The sequence below is a fragment of the Loxodonta africana genome, chromosome 26, assembly GCF_030014295.1.
Source record: "Loxodonta africana isolate mLoxAfr1 chromosome 26, mLoxAfr1.hap2, whole genome shotgun sequence".
NCBI lineage: Eukaryota > Metazoa > Chordata > Mammalia > Proboscidea > Elephantidae > Loxodonta > Loxodonta africana.
In genome coordinates, this window is record NC_087367.1 from 15636028 (window position 1) to 15657507 (window position 21480).

The 21480-nt window shown below is 50.4% G+C and overlaps 1 protein-coding gene across 2 annotated transcripts in view; it reads right to left on the reverse strand.

Annotated features, from left to right (window-relative positions):
• Positions 1 to 3870: 3870 nt before the first annotated feature.
• The window catches only part of EPAS1 (endothelial PAS domain protein 1), a 107462-nt gene continuing 89852 nt past the window's right edge, over positions 3871 to 21480 (reverse strand). The window contains exons 8-16 of one of the 2 annotated variants that reach the window (XM_010597282.3): positions 18237 to 18384; positions 17365 to 17579; positions 14154 to 14344; positions 13462 to 13572; positions 11184 to 11674; positions 9804 to 9930; positions 9400 to 9514; positions 8858 to 9031; positions 3871 to 5845 (exon numbers count right to left, since the gene is read on the reverse strand). In XM_010597282.3, the coding sequence (XP_010595584.1) occupies positions 5694 to 5845; positions 8858 to 9031; positions 9400 to 9514; positions 9804 to 9930; positions 11184 to 11674; positions 13462 to 13572; positions 14154 to 14344; positions 17365 to 17579; positions 18237 to 18384 (1724 nt within the window). In that variant the 3' untranslated portion in view covers positions 3871 to 5693. Of the gene's footprint in view, positions 5846 to 8857; positions 9032 to 9399; positions 9515 to 9776; positions 9931 to 11183; positions 11675 to 13461; positions 13573 to 14153; positions 14345 to 17364; positions 17580 to 18236; positions 18385 to 21480 lie in introns of both variants that reach the window. The other variant, XM_010597281.3, reaches the window with a different exon arrangement.

The following is a 21480-nucleotide window of genomic DNA, read 5'->3' on the forward strand; positions in this document are numbered from 1 at the left end:
GAATCACGCTGCAATGAACACTGGTGTACAAGTCTCTGTTTGAGTCCTTGCTTTCAAGTCCTTTGAGTATATACCTAGGAGTGGAATTGCTGGGTCATATGGTAATTCTAGGAGCCCTGGCGGCATAGTGGTTAAGAGTTTGGCTGCTAACCAAAAGGCCAGCAGGTCGAATCTACCAGCTGCTCCTTGGAAACCTTGTGGGGGCAGTTCTACTTTGTCCTGTGGGGTCACTATGAGTCGGAATCAACTTGATGGCAATGGTTTTTTTTTTTTTTGTAATGGCAATTCTATGTTCAACTTTTTTGAGGAACCATCAAGATGTTTTCCACAGTGACTACACCATTTTAAAATCCCACTAACAATAAAGATTCCAATTTCTCCGCATCCTCACCACCACTTATTTTCTTTCTTTTTTTTTTTTGATAATAGCCATCTTTGTGGGTGTGAAGTGGTATCTCATTATGGTTTTGATTTATATTTCCAGGAGGGGGTAGAGGGTGCCAAGCCTGGCCCTTCTCTACCAGGTGGGGCCACCTCCTGCTCTAGCATTTGCTTTGAGTTCCTCTCCTCGAGAGACTTATCGGGAAGTTGCTAACCAAGGCGAGCGCTGAGAGACATTAGACCCCACCAGGGTTTGCATGCCTGAAGAACATATCTAGAGTCAGAGGAACCCCAGTGGCTGAGTGATTGCTAATTTTGTGCCCTTCCTCTGCCCCACACACCTCACCATGCAGGTACATACCTACTCATAAGTTCTTTGCATTTTGAGAAAGAAAATATAAAGTCAGGAGCATTTAAGTCAGAGTCTTCACTGGGTTGCTTGAGATAAACCATGAAACAGTGCTGGCTTGTGTGGGTCCTGTGTCTGGTGCTTGAGTGCCCTAGAGAAACTGAGCTCCTCTAATCCATGAGAACAATGGCCTTCTTGTGCTCCCCCATTGCTTGCTTGCTGGACTTGGAAGCAAGAGGAGATTGGAACTTCCCTCTACTCCAGGGACTGGAGGACACAATCATGGCCTTTGGAATGGTACAACCAAAGACTTTAGCCAAGGAAAGCATTGTAGACCACATGGTGCCATGGAATTTGTTGGGGTGTTGGGATTGCACCCATCCAAGTCCGAGTCCTGAACTTGCCAAGGATCTGAGGCAACTCTGTCCCTGAAGGATGGGCTGAGCTGTGTCATCCCGAGAAGAGCCTCAGAAAAAGGCAGATGATGTTTTCATGAAGTCAAAGACAGTAGGTAAAGGTGGGTGGGGCTTGGCTTAGTCCAGAAAATCCAGTCTGAAGGCTGTCATGGATTGAATTATGTCCCCCACAAAACTATGTGTATCGGTTTGGCTGGGCCATGATTCCCAGTATTGTGTGATATTCTTCTATGTTGTAAATCCCGTCTCTTATTTTTTGGTGGGTTTATGATGTTAATAAGGGAGGATGGGTGGCAGTTGTGTTAGCGAGGCAGAACTCAATCTAGAAGACTGGATTGTGTCTTGAGGCAATCTCTTGAGATATAAAAGAAAGAAGTGAACAGAGAGACAGGGGGACCTCATACCACCAAGAAAGGAGCACCAGGAGCAGAGCCCATTCTTTGGACCTGAGGTTCCTGCGCAGAGAAGCTTCTAATCCAGGGGAAGATTGACGAGAAGGACCTTCCCCAAGAGCTGACAGGGAAAGAAAGCCTTCCCCTAGAGGCGATGCCCTAAATTTGGACTTCTAGGCTACTAGACTGTGAGAAAATAAATTTCTCTTTGTTAAACCCACCCAATTGTAGTATTTCTGTTATAGCAGCACTAGATAACTAAGACAAAGTTCCAGGCACCAAGTTTGGGAAGAAAACAGATGAGAATGGAAAGCAAAGAACCAGAAAGAAGTGTAAAGGTTAAAAGTAATAAAGACAGGAATTTTAGATTTGAAAATGGAAACAGGGACTTATAAAATATACCTCCCAGCCAGCACAGAGGGTTTGGAAGGAGAGAAGCATTGGCCAAGAAGGCTTTGTTTTTTCCATAAACAACCTGTGACTTGCATTAAAAAACAAAACAAAACAAAAACCATTGCCATCGATTCCTACTCACAGTGACTCTATAGGACAGAGTAGAAGTGTCCCATACAGTTTTCAAGGGGTGGCTGGTGGATTCGAACTGTCAACCTTTCAGTTAGCAGCCATAGCTCTTAACCACTGTCACTTAAAATAGTTCTCAGTTTCATCTGCAAAATGGGTATAATACCTGCTCACAGGTGTGCTCAAAGGAAATCACAAGGTAACATGTGAGATCACAGTATGTGGACTGAACTTTCAGACAGAGTGCATGATGTTGGAACCACCAGTGCTAGGACTGACAACTGGAGCAGAAGCTGCTGCTAGCCTCTCCCCTTCTCCCCCACCCAAATCCCACCATGGAGAGAGCTGCCTGTTCATAACCAGGGCCCAATTTGGAAAAGTGAGATTTGAATGAGGGAACCCATCACGCCCGTGACCCATTCTGCTCTGCCTCCGGCCTAGGTCATTCTCGTTCTTCCCAGCCACATTCTACCCAGGATGATCCCTGCTCAAGCAGTGCCACCTCAAAACTAAAGTTGTGTCTGACTGCTAGAGCCAGGCTGCCCCTCACACCTCCATCTCCATGTGCAGAGTGTGACACACCTAGGCGGTCACGGCTGCTGCATATTTTTCCAAAGGCGGGAACCATGATTTCTTTCCTTGGTGTTACAGACTGAATTGTGTCCCCCTGGAATGTGTCAACTTGGCTAGGCCACGATTCCCAGTATTATGTGGTTGTCCACCATTTTGTGATCTGATGTGATTATCCTATGTGTTGTAAATCCTGATCTCTGTGTGTGGTTAATGGAGCAAGATTAGGTTATGTTAAAAAGGATTAGGGCAAGATATAACACCCTTACTCAGGTCACAGCCCTGATCTGATGAAAGTGGAATTTCCTGGGGTATGGCCTGATCACCTTTTATTTTATAAGAGATAAAAGGGGAGAGAAGCAAGCAGAGAGACAGGAACCTCATGCCCCCAAGAAAGAAGTGCCAGGAGCAGAGTATGTCCTTTGGCCCTAGGGTCCCTGTGCTGAGAAGCTCCTAGACCAAGGGATGATTGATAACAAGTACCTTTCCCTGGAACTGAGAAAGGCCTTCCCGAGACCTGGTGCCCTGAATTCGGACTTCTAGCCTCCTAGACTGTGAGAGAATAAATTTGTTTGTTAAAGCCATCCACTTGTGGTATTTCTGTTACAGTAGCACTAGACAGCTAAGACACTGGGATCCCCCATATGACACACACACACACACACACACAAAGGTCTTGTGACATATATAAAATGCCTACAGAAATACAGAAGACCCAAAATGGCTTCTTGGTAGAAGGCAACTCCCAAATATTAGTAATAGTTCACTGGTCTTCACATTGGCTGGCCTCAGTTGTCTCTTAGAGATCAGTACCAAAGTATCTTCTGTAAATTATTTAATAAAGATTTCACTTTACATAAGTATAGCCCATGATACATCCACAGGAAACAAGAGCCACCAGCAGAGGTAGGATCAGAATACTTTAATAAGATATCAGTGTCAAAATACATTTCCTTATAAAGTTAAGCTCCCATATAGTTATAATGTCAGTAGGAATTCAACAATATAATAATATTCATGAAGTCATTACATTGACAGGTAAGGTTAATACGAAGCTTGGAATATTTTTCAGAGTGTTTTAGTAAAACTGCAAGGGTAAAATGCCCTTAATGCTGAAGCCACACACACAGGAAATCAAACCCCAGCGTCTACACGTCAGTAACCCTTCAAGTTCTGCCGCCGTGTGTCCGGCAAAGCTGCGGTGCTGAAGTATGATCTAGACAACACAGTGACTAGGTACTTTTTCTTCATTTAACTTAGATTACTTTTAAAAGTTTTTTTTTTTTTTTGGCAATACATTCCTCTGGGCTTACGAAATTCTTGTCCTGCTGTGTTTTGTGTGTGTGCTTTTAGAAACGTCTTCATTGTACCCATGACAAAGAAAGTTCCATTTGATTGGTATTTAAAAACCAAAAGGCATCATCCCTCTTACCCAGTGAGTTGCAAAGTGCTCTGGGAACACCCTATTTTCAGTGCTTCCTACCTAAACACGTCACTTCAAGTGACGGAGACCTAAAAAGAGGGCCTGAGGGGCCCCATCTCTGGAGGACCGCCTGCTGCTCGCCAGCAGGGGGCGCTGCCCCTTGGACTCACAGGGCAATCCGATTGCAGGCAGAGGAAGGGGCTGGGATTGGGGCTGGTCAGGACCAGCTGCCGTCCCTATCTGCACCCTCTCTCATTTCAGCTCCACTTGCTCCAAGGTGGTGAGCCAGGAAGATGTGGACTTGATAACTACAACGTTTCTGAAGCCTCACTTTCTTTCCTGAATTCCCATCTAAACCATTTTATGGTAGTTCTGGAAATATCCAAATGTGCCACGTGAAAGTTGACCGTTAGAGTCACATAGCTCAGTGCACTTGAAGGGCTAGCAACAAAACCTTAAGAAAAGTTAAAGCACTTCCCTCCCCTTAGCATTCTTCCCCGGCCCACCCCCTACCCCGTGACGTGCCGTCAGACCCTCTTGGCAGCAATAATAATAATACATACAAACATAATACACAGAGACACGAGGAGAAGACAGTGCGCAATGCTCCCACGTAATGATTCCACTTCTCGGATTGTTTTTCACGCTTATGGCATATCACAGAAGCAAAAAAAGAAAAAGCCAACAGAAGAAAAGTCTTGAGCAGGGTTAGTACAGGCCCATGGGATACTGTACAATTCTGCAGGAACAATGAAATTAACAGCTTACAAATGGTCTTAAAGTGATTTTGTGAGCAAGATTCCATTTCTAAGTTTTTAGATATTACAAAGTACCCATATATGTGATAAACACTTAACCCAGATATAAATTTTCTTAAAAAAAAAAAAAAAAACAACAAAAACTCCGTTGTATTTTTTAGTTAAAAAAAAAAAAAATCTACCGAATGAGAGGTTAAACACCAAACAGTTTAGGAAAAGCCACAAGGTGCAGCTTTCACGGACAACTGCAAACACTGGAGTTCACCCGTGTAATTTCTCCTTTTTCTCCCCTCAAAAGTCGGTATCAAAATTAGAGCAAAGAGTTGGCTTTAAAACAGAAAAGACTGAAATTTACACTATGACGATTAGTTTTTAAAAAAGAAAAGTGAAGGGATTTGGGAGGGAAAGGCCACACAAATCAAGCTTGGAAGGCAGAATCATTGTTTGTTTCTCTTTGGCAACAACAAACAACAACGACGACGACAACATCTTTTGAGTTAAATGAAGCCAAAGCTTTCCTGACGGAAGAGTAAACATACACCAAACCTGTTAGTACGGATACTGCGGGAGTCGGGGAGACCTACAGATAATATAAATTAGAAGTCATTGAAGGTAGGGAAAGAAAATTCTTACAAAATTTAAGAACATATTCACCGAAAGAGCAAAACGTAGCGGGTCAAACGATTGTGTATTTTTAAAACACGGATAATAAAGTGAGCATCTTCAGAAAAAGGCCGCTATTCGGTGACCTGGGCGAGTCTGCCAGGTAAGTACATCTTGTAAAAAGTGTGTTGGTGTTAGAAATACCTAGTTGCAAAAACAGACTTAGAGAGTGAAGCTGGCGGGCGGCGTGGCGGGGGCCTGCCCGGGGGAGGCCCTGGCTCAGGTGGCCTGGTCCAAGGCTCTGAGGAGCTCCCCTCCTTGCAGAAGCGTGGAGCTTCCGGGCACAGGAACGTTCACCTCACAGTCGTATCTGGTCAGTTCGGGCAGCAGATAGGGCTCAAACGAAGGCCCGAGCAGACGGCTGGCCATGCCTGAAAAAAGGAAGTTGGCGCCATGTTTTAAAAGCTCCAACTGGAACATTCGGGGAGGTGTCTATTCCACAAGAGGCTAACAGGGAAGAGGTGGCACAGGGGAGGGAAAGAGGCACTTCCTGTCTCGGTGATAGGGGAGTATGGGTGCGACAGCCCTAATTTCACTGTGTTCCCGAGTGACCTACTCCGTGCCCAGAGGTGGGTGCTGAGACCCAAGTGGGGGAGGAAGTGTGTGGTGTGGATAGCAGTAGAGGCAGAATTCACAAGAGGGAGGCTGGTGGGGAACGAAGCCCTCATGACAGCTTCCTGGCCTGGGAGGGTGGGGCATCCCAAGAGTCGGGGCGAGGCTGGGGTGGCTGACCCCGTGCACACCCATGTACTGGCAGCGGGGAGACATGCTGAGTAGAGACAGTGAAATCTCAACTATCACACACACACACACGCACATGTGTGCACACAAACACACACACATGTGCTCACACACAGACACGTGCAGATACATGCGCCTGTGTCCTTCTCCATGATTCATGGCCGTGATAATCCAGTTTCAGCACTGCTATCCTTGGCAGCTCCTCCTCCTCACCCCTGGACCATTCTAGCCCCTGGACCATTCTAGCCACTGAGGAGGAGGCACCAAACCAAACCAGACCTGTTGCCTTTGAGACAATTCCGACTCATAGCGACCCTATAGCGACCCCACAGGACAGAGCAGAACTGCCCCACAGAGTTTCCAAGGAGTGCCAACTGCAGACCTTTTGGTTAGCTGCCGTAGCTCTTAACCATTTTGCCACCAGCGTTTCCCTAAGGAGGCACAGGGAGGGGCAAAAGGGAAACTCACACCCCTCAAACCTGCCACTTCCCAGGAGGCCTCAGCCTGTAGACACCTGCCCCACCAGACCTTCTCCTGGAGGAAAACGGACGGCCTGGAGGCTCGTCATCTTTGCTCCTCTAACTTGAGGGGCTGTTCTCCTTTCCTTTCGTATGCAGAGCCTCATCCCCCAGTGTCCTCTCCCTCCCAGCCCTCCTGACCCGTGCCCTTGCCTAGGCCTACTCCTGCCTGCTTCCCTTAGCCACACTCCCTGAGGGCCCAGAGTGGTCTCATGCCTCTGAAGTCCCCATGGTATCACAGATACCACCCCTTTCTCCTTGTCCCCCTTTTACTGTGGGTCAGAAATGGGTTGAATTGAAAGGATTCGATTTTCCCTTGATTTCAATGGCTCAAGGAAATCATGGGGCTCATGACAGGAATACGTCACCAAACTCAACGTTTCACACGCAAATCTCTCAGTTAAGCTGACTGACTTGCTCAGGCTTCTAGTTAGTAAGTAGCAGAGCTACAGTTTAAACTCAGGGCTGCCTGCTGGCTCTAAACCTGGACTCTTAACCACCGGACTGTCACTTGCCCCAAACAACATTGCTGAGGAAATCATTGTATCCTCAGCAATGTTGTTTGGGGCAAGTGACGAATTACGTTCATGCCAAACAGAAACCTTTCCGTGAAGACATCTGTGTGCGGCAAGATGGTGAGAGAGGAAGGATAGGGGCGGGGAGCCAGGGATCAGGTGGCTGCAGCTCAATCCTCCATAAAAGAGGCTCATGGGGTAGCCCACCAGCCAAGAGCTCATCAGGCCACCCTCATAGCCCTGTGTTCTCTGTGAATGTCCTGAGCTCAGAGTGATGTCCCAAGTATGTTCATGGGACCCTGGCATATGGCAAGATGAAGAACTGAGTCAAAGACACAGGCTCCTGGACCTGAGGGTGGAGGGAGCCCTGGACGTCACCTGATCAGCGGAGAGCTTCGGCAGACGGCATGCCAGCCTCTGCTGCAGTACTTCCAGGGGAGGCGAGCTTGCCCAGCCCAAGGTGGGCCCCTTTCCCTGGCAGCAAGCTCTTCCTTGTACTGAGTCTGGTGGTGTCCCTCTCCTGGCCCTTGCCCCCTCCCGCCTCACACCCTCCTTAACCCTCTCTTCTCCTTCAAGCATCCCCACACTCCAGCCTTCAGTCAACAGCCTTCAGTCAATGGTTTCCAGAAGAGGACAGCGTTCTCAACGTGGCCGAGCCAGTCCCCAGTTCTCTACTTCTCTAGTCTGAGTTTGTGTTGTGTTTTTTTATAGCTATGTCCTGACCTCCCCCCCAAGGGGGTCCTGATCACTGAGGGGTCATCAGGACCTTGTAGGGCTACTGGATGATTTGATGATGAAGAAACCGAAGGTGAAAAGCAGTTGCCATCGAATCGATCCTGACTCATGGCGACCCCATGTATCAGAGAAGAACTGTGCTCCATAGGCTTTTCAGTGGCCGATTTTTCAGAAGTAGATTGCCAGGCCTTTCTTTCTGAGGCACCTCTGGGTGGGCTTAACCTTTCCGTTGGCAGCCAAGTGTGTTAGTTGTTCGCAGTACCCAAGGACTCCAAAAAACCAAACCAAATCAAATCAAAACTAAAAACAATTAGGTCTACTGAATTTTCATTTTAGTAGTGGGCCTGAGCCCTGGGAAATCGGCTTTTTTCCCAAGTCATTGCCCAGTGCTTCCCTGTACCAGGCTCTGTACAGGAGGGGCGAGAAGGGGCTGGGCCACCAAGCAGCCTAGAACCACTGCAGCAGTGGGCCCTAGTGCAGCGCCTGAGCGCAGCCGGGGCTCAATGAAGGCAATTTTTAAAGTCTCTGATGGTTTTCTTAGTGCTTAGTGGGGAGCCCTGGTGGCGTGGTGGTTAAGAGCTCAGCTGCTAACCAAAAGGCCGGCAGTTTGAATCCCAAACAGCCGCTCCTTGGAAACCCTATGGAGCAGTTCTACTCTCTCTTACAGGGTTGCTATGAGTTGGAATGGACTTGATGGCAATGGGTTTGGTTTGGTTTTGTGGGCAGTTTTTCTTTCAAGCCAAATCAGGCAATGTTACCAAACTCCCTCTAGGTGAGGGTGTGAGGGAGGCTGGCCTCTCCCGTGTCCCCACCCCTCAGGGCTCCCACACTCATCAGACCCTGGGGTAGGGCTCCAGTTCCCGAGCACACCCACCTGACACCTTGTGAGCCGACGGCAGGCTGTAGTCCTGGTACTGTGAGGTGTAACACTGTGAGGGGAACCCACTTTTGGCGTTTTCCCCAGAGCTCAAGGCTGATGGTGGCTGTGGTGGCGGCAGGTGTCTCAGAGGCTGGTTCAGGCCCCTCATGGGGTTTTGGGCAAATTCATCTGAAAAACCAAAGCCAGAAAGTGAGGGTGGTCCCGGCACTGCCCAGTCTGAGGGAGGGGAGAAACTGGGAAGCACCCAGTACCCTCTTCCTTCTCAAATGGCCTTCAGAGCCATCAGAACTAGGGCCAGGCCCCGGGACCTCAGAGCCCAGAGATTTCTGACAGCATCATCCAAACCAGAAAGGGGGCAGCTGGGGTGTGGAAGGTGAGGCAGAGAACACCATCCCTTTGTGATAAGGGAGAAACCAAGGCTCAGAGAGGTGGGAAGGCAGTAGTGAGGGAAGAGAATGACTAGCATGCACCCCTGCACCCCCATCCCTTCACCTGCACCCCCAGGAGGGAGGCCCAGGCCCACTCCTGCTGCTCACCATTGGGAACATTCGCGCTCAGTGGCTTGTTTGACATCAAGGGGCAGTTCCCTCCCCTGAGGCTCTTCATCCGTTTCCACATCAAATGTGAGGCGCTGCTGTCTGGTGGGTCCCCCTGGTGTGGAAAAGGGAGATGTAGAGGGGAGAGGGCCAGAGAACCAGGTCCTCATGCTGAGCGGGGCTGGGGGACACAGAGCACCCCTGCCTGGAGTGAGGCTGGCTGCTCGCTCCTCTCAAAGGGCTACACTCTGCCCTCCCTGCTGCCCTAGGCGGCCATGCTCAGGTCCTCACGCCAGTATTAGCGTATCCCATGGGCCTGGATCTCTGGTCTCAGCTGACTCCGCCCAGCCTGCCCCAAGGGCTGTGAGGGAACTCACTGCGGTGTCAGTCAGGAGGTGGCTCACCCTGCTCATGTCTTGAAAGGCTTGCTCCTCATACTCCAGCTGTCGCTTCAGCTTCAGCTTGTTGGAGAGGGCTACCATGGCCGGGCTCATCACGTCTGGGCCCCGAGGCCCAAACCCCTTTGCAGACCTGCCGAGCCCAAGAGAGCGGGCTGTGAGGGAGTCTGGAGACCATACCACCCCATGCCTTCCTCAGATCTCAGGGGGCCCTTCCTGATACTGACGGCTCTGGTGCCTCTGAGACCACAGGGCAGGATCTCAGAGGAGGGGTGCTGGTCCTGTGGGCTTGAGCTGTACCTGTGCCCCCTTGCTCAGTTTCTTCCACTCGATGAGATGCTGAACAATTCGTCACCTGCACGGCCCACCCTGCCCACACAGGCTTCGGTTTTGGCCATACCCGTGGCTGCCCAACCCAAAAAACCAAACCCATTACTGTTGAGTTGATTCCGACTCACAGCGACCCCATAGGACAGAGTAGAACTGCCCGGTAGGGTTTCCAAGGAGTGGCTGGCGGATTCGAATTATCAACCTTTTGGTTAGCAGCCAAGCTCTTAACCACTGTGCCACAAGGCTCCACGTGAGGTGATTTCAGTCTTTAGGAGGGTTTCTCCTGCCCCCACTCTCTCCTCTGCCCTGAACCATTCCCCTTTCCTTTCCTCCTCTGTTGATAATTGTACTTGAAGACCAGTTACTGTTCTCTTTAAGGGCAAGTGCCCCAGAGAAAAATAACCAATGACCCTGGGAGCTAGAATTCATATGCCATTATGGCTGCCCAGCAACTCCAAGCTAACACCAACTCTTGGCTGATCAAAATGGATCTTTTTGGGGGGACTTGAAGGAGTCAAGGGAAGGCAGTAAGGGGAAGGCAGTTTGGGAGCCTGGGTGCTTTGTGTTGGGGATCCTGGGCAGTCAAAGGGCAAGGAGACGGGTGTGCGTGTTTTCACTTTTCTCATCCAAGGCTCCATGAGAGAACTGGGGAAACAGTCACACAAATACTTTTCTGTGTTCTGTGGTTCAGTTGATGAACCCTGGACAAGAAAGGCACTCAAAGGGGTTGCCTGAGTGGAGATGTTAGTGCTCAAGGCCCTCGACAAGACACTTCCCCACTTCTCCCCTACTCAGTCTCCCCTTGATCTCCTCTGGCCCTGAAGCACACTGGTTCTGCTCTAGGCCTCGTATACTTTGAGGTGATGTCCCTAAGCCCCAGCTCTCAGCATGGAGAGAAGGACAAAACGGAGACTCTGACAGCTATGGAGTGGGGAGGAGGAAATGGGTACAGGGGGCCTTTCTTGGGCCCCAGAAACCCCACCCTGGGTGTCTGTCTGTCCCCTCCCTGTTCAGTACAGCTCCCTACGGAGGCAACCAAGTATCTGCATCACTCACCTTTTCTTGAACATGGAGAGATGGGGCGAGGTGACAGGGGGCCCCAGTGGCGACGTCCCCAAAGACTCAGTGTGCTGATCCCCAACAGGCCACTTTGTGGGCCCAAAGTGTAATGGCGGGTCAGGGGGCCACTGTATATTGGATCTGCCCCCCATGGAGGAGAGAGGGGTGCTGGCCTGGCCACAGCACGGTGGCAGGGACGCCTTGCTTCCGCCATTAAAGAAGATGGAGGACATGGGCCGGTGCTCGGGCTCTGTCTTCTTGCTTTCCAGCTGCTGCTGATACTTGTCCAGGAGGAAGGGGCTTTGAGAGGCCACTGGGGCCAGGGGCTGGAAGATGTTTGTCATGGTGCTGAAGCAGTGCTGGGGGTTGGACTGGGGGTTCTCCGGCAGGAGCCGCTCCTCTGGACAGATGGGGCTTAGCTGGAAGTCTTCCCCATCCATGGGGATGTAGGGGGCCAGAGTCTCCAAGTCCAGCTCGTTGAAATCAGTCTGAGCAAGGAGAGACAAAGCAAAGGGGTGGTGGTTGGTGCCTCCTCACGAACCGTATTCCACCTCAGCCCCTCGGCCCTTCAGCCCAGTGCCAGAGTCATGCATCCCAATCACCGCTTCAACAGTGTCACTCCCTAGCTCAAAGACCTTCACTGGCTCCCTAAACCAAACCAAAACCAAACTGTCTAGGTGACTCTGGCTCATGGCAAACTCCTGTGTTACAGAGTAGAGCTGCTTCATAGAGTCGTCTTGGCTATACAATCTTCACCGAAACGGATCACCAGGGACTTCTTCTGCAGCCCAATGGGTGGGTCTGAACTGCGAACCCTGAGGTTAGTAGTCAAGTGCAAATTCACCAAGGTACCAGTCCATGGCTCCTTACAGCCTGCCAAAAAGCTCAGGCTTGTCCACCTAGTGTGCAAAGTTTTCCATCATGTGACACTATCCTTCCCACGCACTTTCCACCGTGTGCTACGGATCTCCACGCTCCCCTCAATCATCCCCTCCACTCACCACACTGGGGTACCCACCCCCCGGTGAGCCTGAAAGGCTCTCCTCCCTCCTAACTGCCCAAACCCCGTCATCTCTCACAGCCCGGCAAGCCGCGCTCTCCAGAAGCCAGCCAGGCCTACTTCCACTCCTTCCCCTGTCTGTCCCAGCACTCTGGCCTGCGGTCCACACTCTGGCTCTGTGGGAGCAAAGTCCCTTTCCTCCTCTCCTTCATCTCCCCTGGCACAGACCTAAGCACACAGCAAGTGCCCAGGGTGTGTCTGTGGACTGTGTGGGGGACAGCAGCCCAGCCACCACGGTAGAGGGACTTTTGGCGGGTTGCCTGCTAGGTTCCCGGTACCTGCTGGGCCCTACGGGGAATATTTACATGCAGAAGCAGAAAAAACAGTTTCTACCTTCAGAGAACTACAGCCTCACTGGGGGTAGGAGGGGAGTGGTACAGCTTATTAAAGATGAGAAGCACAGGAAAAGCTTACAGGGCAGCAGCAGATGGTTACGATAAAGTACTTTTTATTTTTTAATATAGCCAGTAAGAGTTCCGATATGGAAGGAGATGTGAAGGGCTGAAATAGGGAAAGTTGTGCAGAATTAGCTAGAAACTCCTGCCAGGCAGGAGAAAGGCACAGGCTGAGGAGCCAGGGGGGAAATGTGGGGGAATAACCAGACTAAAAGGAATGGAGGATTTATGACGTCTCCCTGGGCTTTGTGAGACACACACCCAATCACCACCGCATCCCTGTTACATAGCTCTTGCAAGAACACTTGGCCTATGCAATACGCTTCTGAAAATCTGTACATACGTGAGAATTTGTCAATGAGATGTCATTTTAAAAAACTTTTACACTAAAATGATTGTTTCAAAGAATCTTCAGATAAATGTTTGTGAGAGGAGTAATTGCCCTGTCTTTTATATCTAGACGTTTTTCTTTCCTTAATGTAGGGCTTCCTTAAAGAAAGGTTCTGCCATGGTTTGGGTTTTCAAGCGCACTAAGAAAGCTGTGCAAGTAAGCAGCAGATAAATAAGCGGAGGGGTGAGAATGGACGTACTGGATGTGACCTGGGTAAAGCAGACAGTGGAGGGCGGAGGTGGGAGAAGGGCGTGCCCACAGGCTCCATGTCCCTGCATCCTCTCCCAGCTGAGAAACCAGGGCCTTGGCCAAGCATCCCCACCGGTTTCTATAACAAAGAGATGAGGCTGCAAGAATGGATGTGAGCCTTCATCACCCGCCAGGTGGCAGGCACCCCACACCACCCCGCGCTTCTCCACGGCCACCCACCTGGGTGTTGCACTGGTCCTTCGCCTCCGTGTCCATGGCGAAGAGCTTCTCAATCACGCCAACCTTCAGATCATCATTCAGGGACGTGTAATAGTCTCCAGGGCTGCTGGGCTGGGGCCGGGAAGGAGGGGGACCAAGTCAAGGATATGGCACTGGTCTCCCCAGAAGGCCAACGTGGAAGGATCCCATAGATTAGATTCCATCCCCCTGAACAAGTATTTGTAGAGGGGCCACTGTGCATAAGCTGTGTGATTTAGGCCAATTCCTCAACCTCTCTGAACCTCCATTTCCTCATAAAATGAGGCCAATGCTACCTTCACAGGTTGTCTCAAGGAGCAAATGAGCTAAAGGCTGGAAACCATATAGCTCTGTGCCCTGTGCGGGTGGGGTGCTGCTGCGCACAATGACTGAGCTAGGGGCTCAAAGCTGTGGGGGACTTAGCCCCTGTGTCTCCAAGGAACTTACCATTTAGATGGGGATGGGGGATGGAAAATAAAAGCAAGCAAACAGCTCTAACACCAGGCAAGGGTCACCGTCAGCCTAGGTGTGGCCTGTGATGGCTTGATGTGGCCAAAGAGGGCAGGATTTCTGTCTGGGCTGTCCCCTCAGCCACCCAACAGAAGCCAGGAGAAGGCTGCCCTCTCCTGGTCCCCACCCAGGGCACTGGCCTGCCTGACGGGGCAGAGGCTCACCGTGGAGCAGCCGCTGCTGCTGGCGGCACTGGGGGTGGTGCTGCCCGGGGCAGCCGCCTGGGGCACAGTGAAGGCAGGCAGGCTCCCAGCCTCGCTCTGGGCACAGCGGCTCCTCAACTCCTCAGCCCACGGCTGGCTCGGGGGCACAATGGCCTTGCTGTAGGCTGAGGACTCCTCAAAGTTCTGGTTCCCTGTGGAGAAAAGGGCCTGACTTGGTTAACACCTACAACCACTGGGCTTACCCCATGGCAGAGGGAGCCCAAAGGGTGCACAGAAGGCCCTAGAAGGGCTAGACCCTCACACTCTGAGGCTTAGCTGGGACTAGAGTCCATTAACCGGGGCTAAAATTCCATTTGAAGTACCTGGTAGTACAGACAGTTAATACACTCGGCTGCTAACTGAAAGGTTGGAGGTTCGAGTCTACCCAGAGGTACCTCAGAAGAAAAGCCTAGTGATCTATGTCCAAAAAATCAGCCACCAAAACCCCTATGGAGCACAGTTCTACTCTGACCCTCATGGGGCTGCCCTAAGTAGAAGTCAGCGTGACAGCAACCGGTTACTGGTGGCATAAGTATACTTACAGGCTCCCTTTGAAGGGAGCACCTTCCTGGAGCATTTAACTTGCAGAGACTAAGCGCACCAGGAGCTGCTCTTCCTTGACAGGCAATCCAAAACGTGGAGGAGAAGGTTATGAGAGGAGAACTGGGCAAGTGACCTCAGTGCTACTGCAAAACAGGCAAGTTGTAAGATGTCTTACCTAAGGGCCCTTTGCCCTTTAGGCACCCTGGTGGCGCAGTGGTTAAGAGCTATGGCTGCTGACCATAGCAGTTGGCAGTTCGAATCCACCAGCTGCTCCTTTGGGATTCCTATGGGGCAGTTCTACTCTGCCCTACAGGGTTGCTATGAGTCGGAATCGACTCAACGGCAATGGGTAAAGTTGTGATGGAGGAGCCCTGGTGGTGCAGTAGTTAAAGCGCTTGGCTGCTAACCAAAAGCTCGGTGGTTCGAACCCACTAGCTGCTCCACTGGAGAAAGATGTAGCAGTCTGCTCCCATGAAGGTTTACAGCCTTGGAAACCCTATGGGGCAGTTCTACTCTGTCCTTTGGGTTGCTATGAGTCAGAATTGACTGGAGAGCAGTGGGTTTGGGTTTAGTTTAAAGTTGTGATTCTCACATGGCCTCCGCAAGGACACAAGTAAAAGGGCTGAGACGCAGTTCTGTGGGTCAGCCCTAGGGGACGTAGTTCTTGCTCCAGCAACCCCTGCAAGGCTGGTGGAGGGGCGGTGTGGAGGGGGCTTCCCCAAGCACACACCAGGATGGGAGAAGAGCTGACAAACTCTGCCTCGGGCCCCAGTGACCAGCTTCTCCAGAGGGGTTGGCACATGTCTTACGGGAGCAGTGTACTGAGAGGGCATTCGGGAGCCTGAATCTCTTCTCTATTCACACTATTGGAACGATTCCTCCTGGCATTATTTCAGCTTACCCCTCTGCCTAAAAAAAACCCATTTCTCCTTCAGGACCCAGATGGAGCTCTGCCCTCTCTCTGTGAAAGCATCCCAGTGGCTTCGGACCAGGTCTTGACCCCCTCCCCGCCTGGCATCTCAGCTCTCACTGCCTGTGGTAGAGAATTAGCTCCTCAGGACACTTTTCTCTCACAACCCACGTGGGTCAGCACATTGGGGGTCAGACAGAACAGTCTTATTCAGTGACACTGGGGGTCAGACAGAGAACTGTCTTACTCAGTGACACTGGGAGTCAGACAGAGAACTGTCTTACTCAGTGACACTGGGGGTCAGACAGAGAACAGTCTTACTCAGTGACACTGGGGGTCAGACAGAGAACAGTCTTACTCAGTGACACTGGGGGTCAGACAGAGAACAGTCTTACTCAGTGACACTGGGGGTCAGACAGAGAACAGTCTTACTCAGTGACACTGGGGGTCAGACAGAGAACAGTCTTACTCAGTGACACTGGGGGTCAGACAGAGAACTGTCTTACTCAGTGACACTGGGAGTCAGACAGAGAACTGTCTTACTCAGTGACACTGGGGGTCAGACAGAGAACAGTCTTACTCAGTGACACTGGGGGTCAGACAGAGAACAGTCTTAGTGACACTGGGGGTCAGACAGAGAACTGTCTTACTCAGTGACACTGGGAGTCAGACAGAGAACTGTCTTACTCAGTGACACTGGGGGTCAGACAGAGAACAGTCTTACTCAGTGACACTGGGGGTCAGACTGAGAACTGTCTTACTCAGTGACACTGGGGGTCAGACAGAGAACAGTCTTACTCAGTGACACCGGGGGTCAGACAGAGAACTGTCTTACTCAGTGACACTGGGGGTCAGACAGAGAACAGTCTTACTCAGTGACACTGGGGGTCAGACTGAGAACTGTCTTACTCAGTGACACTGGGGGTCAGACAGAGAACAGTCTTACTCAGTGACACTGGGGGTCAGACAGAGAACAGTCTTACTCAGTGACACTGGGGGTCAGACAGAGAACAGTCTTACTCAGTGACACCGGGGGTCAGACAGAGAACTGTCTTACTCAGTGACACTGGGGGTCAGACAGAGAACAGTCTTACTCAGTGACACCGGGGGTCAGACAGAGAACAGTCTTACTCAGTGACACTGGGGGTCAGACTGAGAACTGTCTTACTCAGTGACACTGGGGGTCAGACAGAGAACAGTCTTACTCAGTGACACCGGGGGTCAGACAGAGAACAGTCTTACTCAGTGACACTGGGGGTCAGACTGAGAACTGTCTTACTCAGTGACACTGGGGGTCAGACAGAGAACAGTCTTACTCAGTGACACCGGGGGTCAGACAGAGAACTGTCTTACTCAGTGGCAGTTACCTGTGATGCTCTTTTTTGCCCAGCCCAGTCTGGCCACTAACAGATGATTAACAAGGCTTGGGGAAGGAGTAGCTCTGGTTAAGGAAAAGCTGTAGCAAGAGGCCTGTTAGAATAAGAACCTCCTCTACCCCAACAGGAGCCCTGGTGGCACAGTGGTTTAGAGCTCAGCCGCTAACCAAAAGATCAGCAGTTCGAATCTACTGGTGGCTCCTTGGAAAGTATACAGGGCAGTTCTTCTCTGTCGTATAGGGTCGCTATGAGCTGGAGACGACCTGACAGCAATGAGTTTAGTTTTTTGGTTTTCCACCCCAAGAGGGTGACATGGGCCCCAGCTCAGGTAAGAGTCACCTACCGAAATCCAGAGAAATGATGGCATCTCCCGCGGTGGGGGCCAGCTGGGCCAGCTCCTCGGGTTCCTCCTTCAGCTTTGTGAACAGGAAGTTACTCTTCTCAGACACAGGCACCTCACCGCTGTTGTCAAAGATGCTGCTCATGGCCATCAGGTGGGGCTTGAACAAGGATTCAGTCTGGTCCATGGAGAACACCACGTCGTTCTTCTCGATGTCACTGATGGGACAAGAGGACACTTGAGACCTTCCACATTTCCCAAAAAATCCTGTCGCTCCCCTAGACTCAGGGAAAACCTGACGGATAAGCCTCTCAGCTGAAAAGATGGGTAGGGACGCCATGTGTCTGTGTTTTGTAAAGAGTTATACAGTAAGTTGGTCAGTCGTGTAGGTAGCGATGACTTGAGTACCCCCTGAATGCGAATCTGCTTGGATGGGGTTTTATTACTGTATTTGAGACCGGGGTGTACAAGAAGCAGGAATGCTTTGGTCTCACCGTAGCAAAGACTTTCCCTCACTTTCTTCCCAGGTGCTTTCTAGTAAAGATGTCTCATCTTCTTTTGCCAGGAAGCATGAGCAATTCCCTCCCTTTTTCTTCCCAGTTCAGAAAGTATTTATGGACTGCTGTGTGCTGTCTTCCCATCTGGGGCAGAGGCATGACATAAACGACAGGCAATGGGAAGGACAGGGAAAACACCGTGAAGGGAAATTCCAAGTATCGCACTGTTCCCAAGACAACCATGAAAGGTCCTCTGAGTCAGGCCGATCAGCAGTGGAGAGCTCCGAGATGGGGAGGTACCCGGAGCTTGGAGAGGCTGCTTCCCTTCACCTTCACCTGGGAAGCTGGGGCCCCTCACTGCCCCCTCCCTGTGCTTACCTCAGGACGTAGTTGACGCAGGTGATGCACTGAGGTTGCAGGTTGCGGGGGTTATAGATGACTGTCCCCTGGGTCTCCAGCCACACATAGCCCCCGTGCTTGGCAAGCATCCGGTACTGGCCGCTTACCACTTGACCCTTGGTGCACACTATGGGGGGAGAAATGGAGCCAGAGGTCAGGAAGGTGGGTGAGCAGGGCAGGGAGACCCTGTGGGGAGGGCAGTCTTGGGGAAGACTGCCAGGACTGGGCACCAGGACCCTGAGGATCTGGGAAAGTGAGCTGGAAGGGAGCTGAGAGATCACTCACCTAATCCTTCACTTCAAATACAGGAAAAGGGGGTCCAGAGAGGGGAAATGGCTTTGCCCAAGGCTGCCCGGTGAGGGAGGGACCCGCTACACTATGCAGCTTTGCTGCTGACCCATCACCAATCCCCTGGCAAGTCTTCGCCACCAGCTTAGCTGTAAGCAGGACTAAGAGCAGGCCCTGCCCTGCACCCCCCGCCCCCAGGGTTCAGTGACAGAAAGCCCCTCTGCAGTGTGCCATCTGGACCCAGAGGAGCATGCTGGACGAGGGAGCACCTCCTCTGGCAAATGCTCCAGGGGGTGGACACTTGCAAGCAGCTTGGGGAAGGCCTGCCCTCAGGGCAGCTACCGTCCTTTGCAGAAGACCCACCACAAATACCCTCCTTGTCAATAAAACCTTTTTTTTTTCCTCTTTTAAATTGATATTCCTGATTTTTCCAGGTCATCTGTCAGGCCTGACACCTTCGGGGCCACAGAAGGTTTGTGACTCACAGCAAAGACAGAGGCAACCCCCATCTCCCAGCTGGGGTTGGGAAAGGGCTGGGGCCCCAGCACCTTACACACTGCCTCTTCATAAGCTTGACAGGCCCTTCACACTCCTTCTCTCAGCTTCCAACTAGGCTACCAGCTTACGACTTCTTTTCCCTTCCAGATTGTTCCAAATGTTCACCCATCGGGGAAGGGGGTCTCCCATTCTAGACTGCCCTCTTCCTCAGCCCAGAATACTCCATCTGCTCCCACTCAACACAAATCAGTAAGCTCCCCTAAAGCCTACTCATGTTAGAATTTCTGGTTGTTTTCTGATCTGACCATTTACTTTCATTCCATGACCACTTCTTTCCTCAGAAGTCTGGCTCAGAAGCCCTGTAATCACAGAGAACTGGGAAGTGGTGTGGTGGAAAGATAGGGACTCTTGCTAGCTTGGGGACTTTGGGAAAGGAACAATCCCTCTTGGTTTTGGTCTTCTCATTGCAAAATGGGATGGTGATAGTAACCCCAGTAGTGATAACAATTATTATTAGCTATCCAACATACTGGAAACCCTGGTGGTGTAGTGGTTAAGAGCTACAGCTGCTAACCAAAGGCTCGGCAGTTTGAATCCACCAGGCGCTCCTTGGAAACTCTATGGGGCAGCTCTACTCTGTCCTATAGGGTCGCTATGAGTCAGAATCGACTCGATGGCACTGGGTTTCATTTCTGGTTTTTATCCAATATACTACGTAGTGTGTAGTGAGGATTCAATGTGCCTGCTTGGCTCGTCAGGCACACAGACATTGACTAAATGTCACTGATGAATGGTGCTGAGGAAAAGCCTTTTTTTTTCTTCAAAGCTTCTAATACAGTATACTGCCCAGGCCTTCCCATGGACAGTATTTACGTGGCTGTAGTTAATGGTGTGAGGGGCCTTTGGGATAACGTCCATGTTCTCTGTAAATCCAGAGGGTCTTCCCAGTTCCCCTGGTAGGCTCTAGGGCCACAACCCCTCCGCCACCTGTGTGTGGCCAAGGAATGCAGCTTGGTTCACACTCATGTGGTTTGTAATCCTTTACTTGTTTGCGTGGTACATTTAGCCTCTCCCCAGATTTAACAAGCACCTCCAAGGTGTGGGAACTACTGTAACGTACATTTATATAATGCTCTGAAGTGTTCACAACCGTCTCATTGAAGTCATTTCCATAAAGCAATTAGAACTGGCTGGCACATAAAAACACTCAGTAACAATTAGTATTATCATACCTCATTTAACATGTAACTATCCATTATTAACCTCATTTTATATTTGAAGAAACTGAGGCTTAAAACTATTAGTGATTTGCTGCGAGACCCCTTCAGTGAAAATAATAGATAAGATTATAGTCCAAATTAAAGACTCTGGTCTAAGGTTTTTTTTGTTGGCTTGGTTGTTTTTCATTATTAAAAAAAAAACTTTACATAATGAAGATATTAGTCCAAAGGACTAACGGACCATATGAACCACAGTTTCCAGCAGCCGGAGCCCAGAAGAACTAGATGGTACCCGGCTACTACCACTGACCGCTCTGACAGGGATCACAATAGAGGATTCCACACAGAGTGGGAGAAAAATGTAGAACAAAATTCAAATTCACACACACACAAAAAGACCAGACTAACCAGTCTGACAGAGACTGGAGGAACCCCTGAGACTATGGCCCCCGGACACCCTGCTAACTCACAACTGAAGCCACTCCTGAAGTCCACCTTTCAGACAATGATTACCCTACCTACTTCTTGCTGTCTAGTCGATTCTGACTCAGTGATCCTACGGGACAGAGTAGAACTGCCCCATAGGGTTTCTAAGGAGCAGCTGGTGGATTCGAACTGTCGATCTTTTGGCTAGCAGCCTGAGCTCTTAACTACTGTGCCAAAGATTAGACAGGCCTATATAGGGTTGCTATGAGTCAGAATCAACCTGATGGCAACAGGTTTTGGTTTTTTATAAAACAAATAACACACGTTAAGAATGTACTTCTTAGTTCAATCAAGTATGTAAGACCAAATGGGCAACACCTTCCCAAAAGCAAGTTGAGAAGGCAGGAAGGGACAGGAAAACTGTATTAATGGACATGGCGAGTCCAGATGGAAAGGGGCGGAGTGCTGACACATTGCAGGGATTGCAACCCATGTCACTAAGCAACCTGTGCGTGAATTTTTGAATGAGAAATTTGCTCTGTAAACTTTCACCTAAAGAGCACTGCATATGCACATACACACACAAAAAAAACCCAACTTAATTGAGGTCTCATTTATATTCAGAGCCCTGGTGGCACAGTGGTTAAAGCAAATGGCTGCTAACTGAAAGGATGGCAGTTCGAAACCACCAGCAGCTCCAGGGGAGAAAGATGTGGCAGTTTGCTTCCATAGAGATTTATAGCCTTGGAAACCCTAAAGGGTTGCTATGAGTTGGAATTGACTCAATGGCA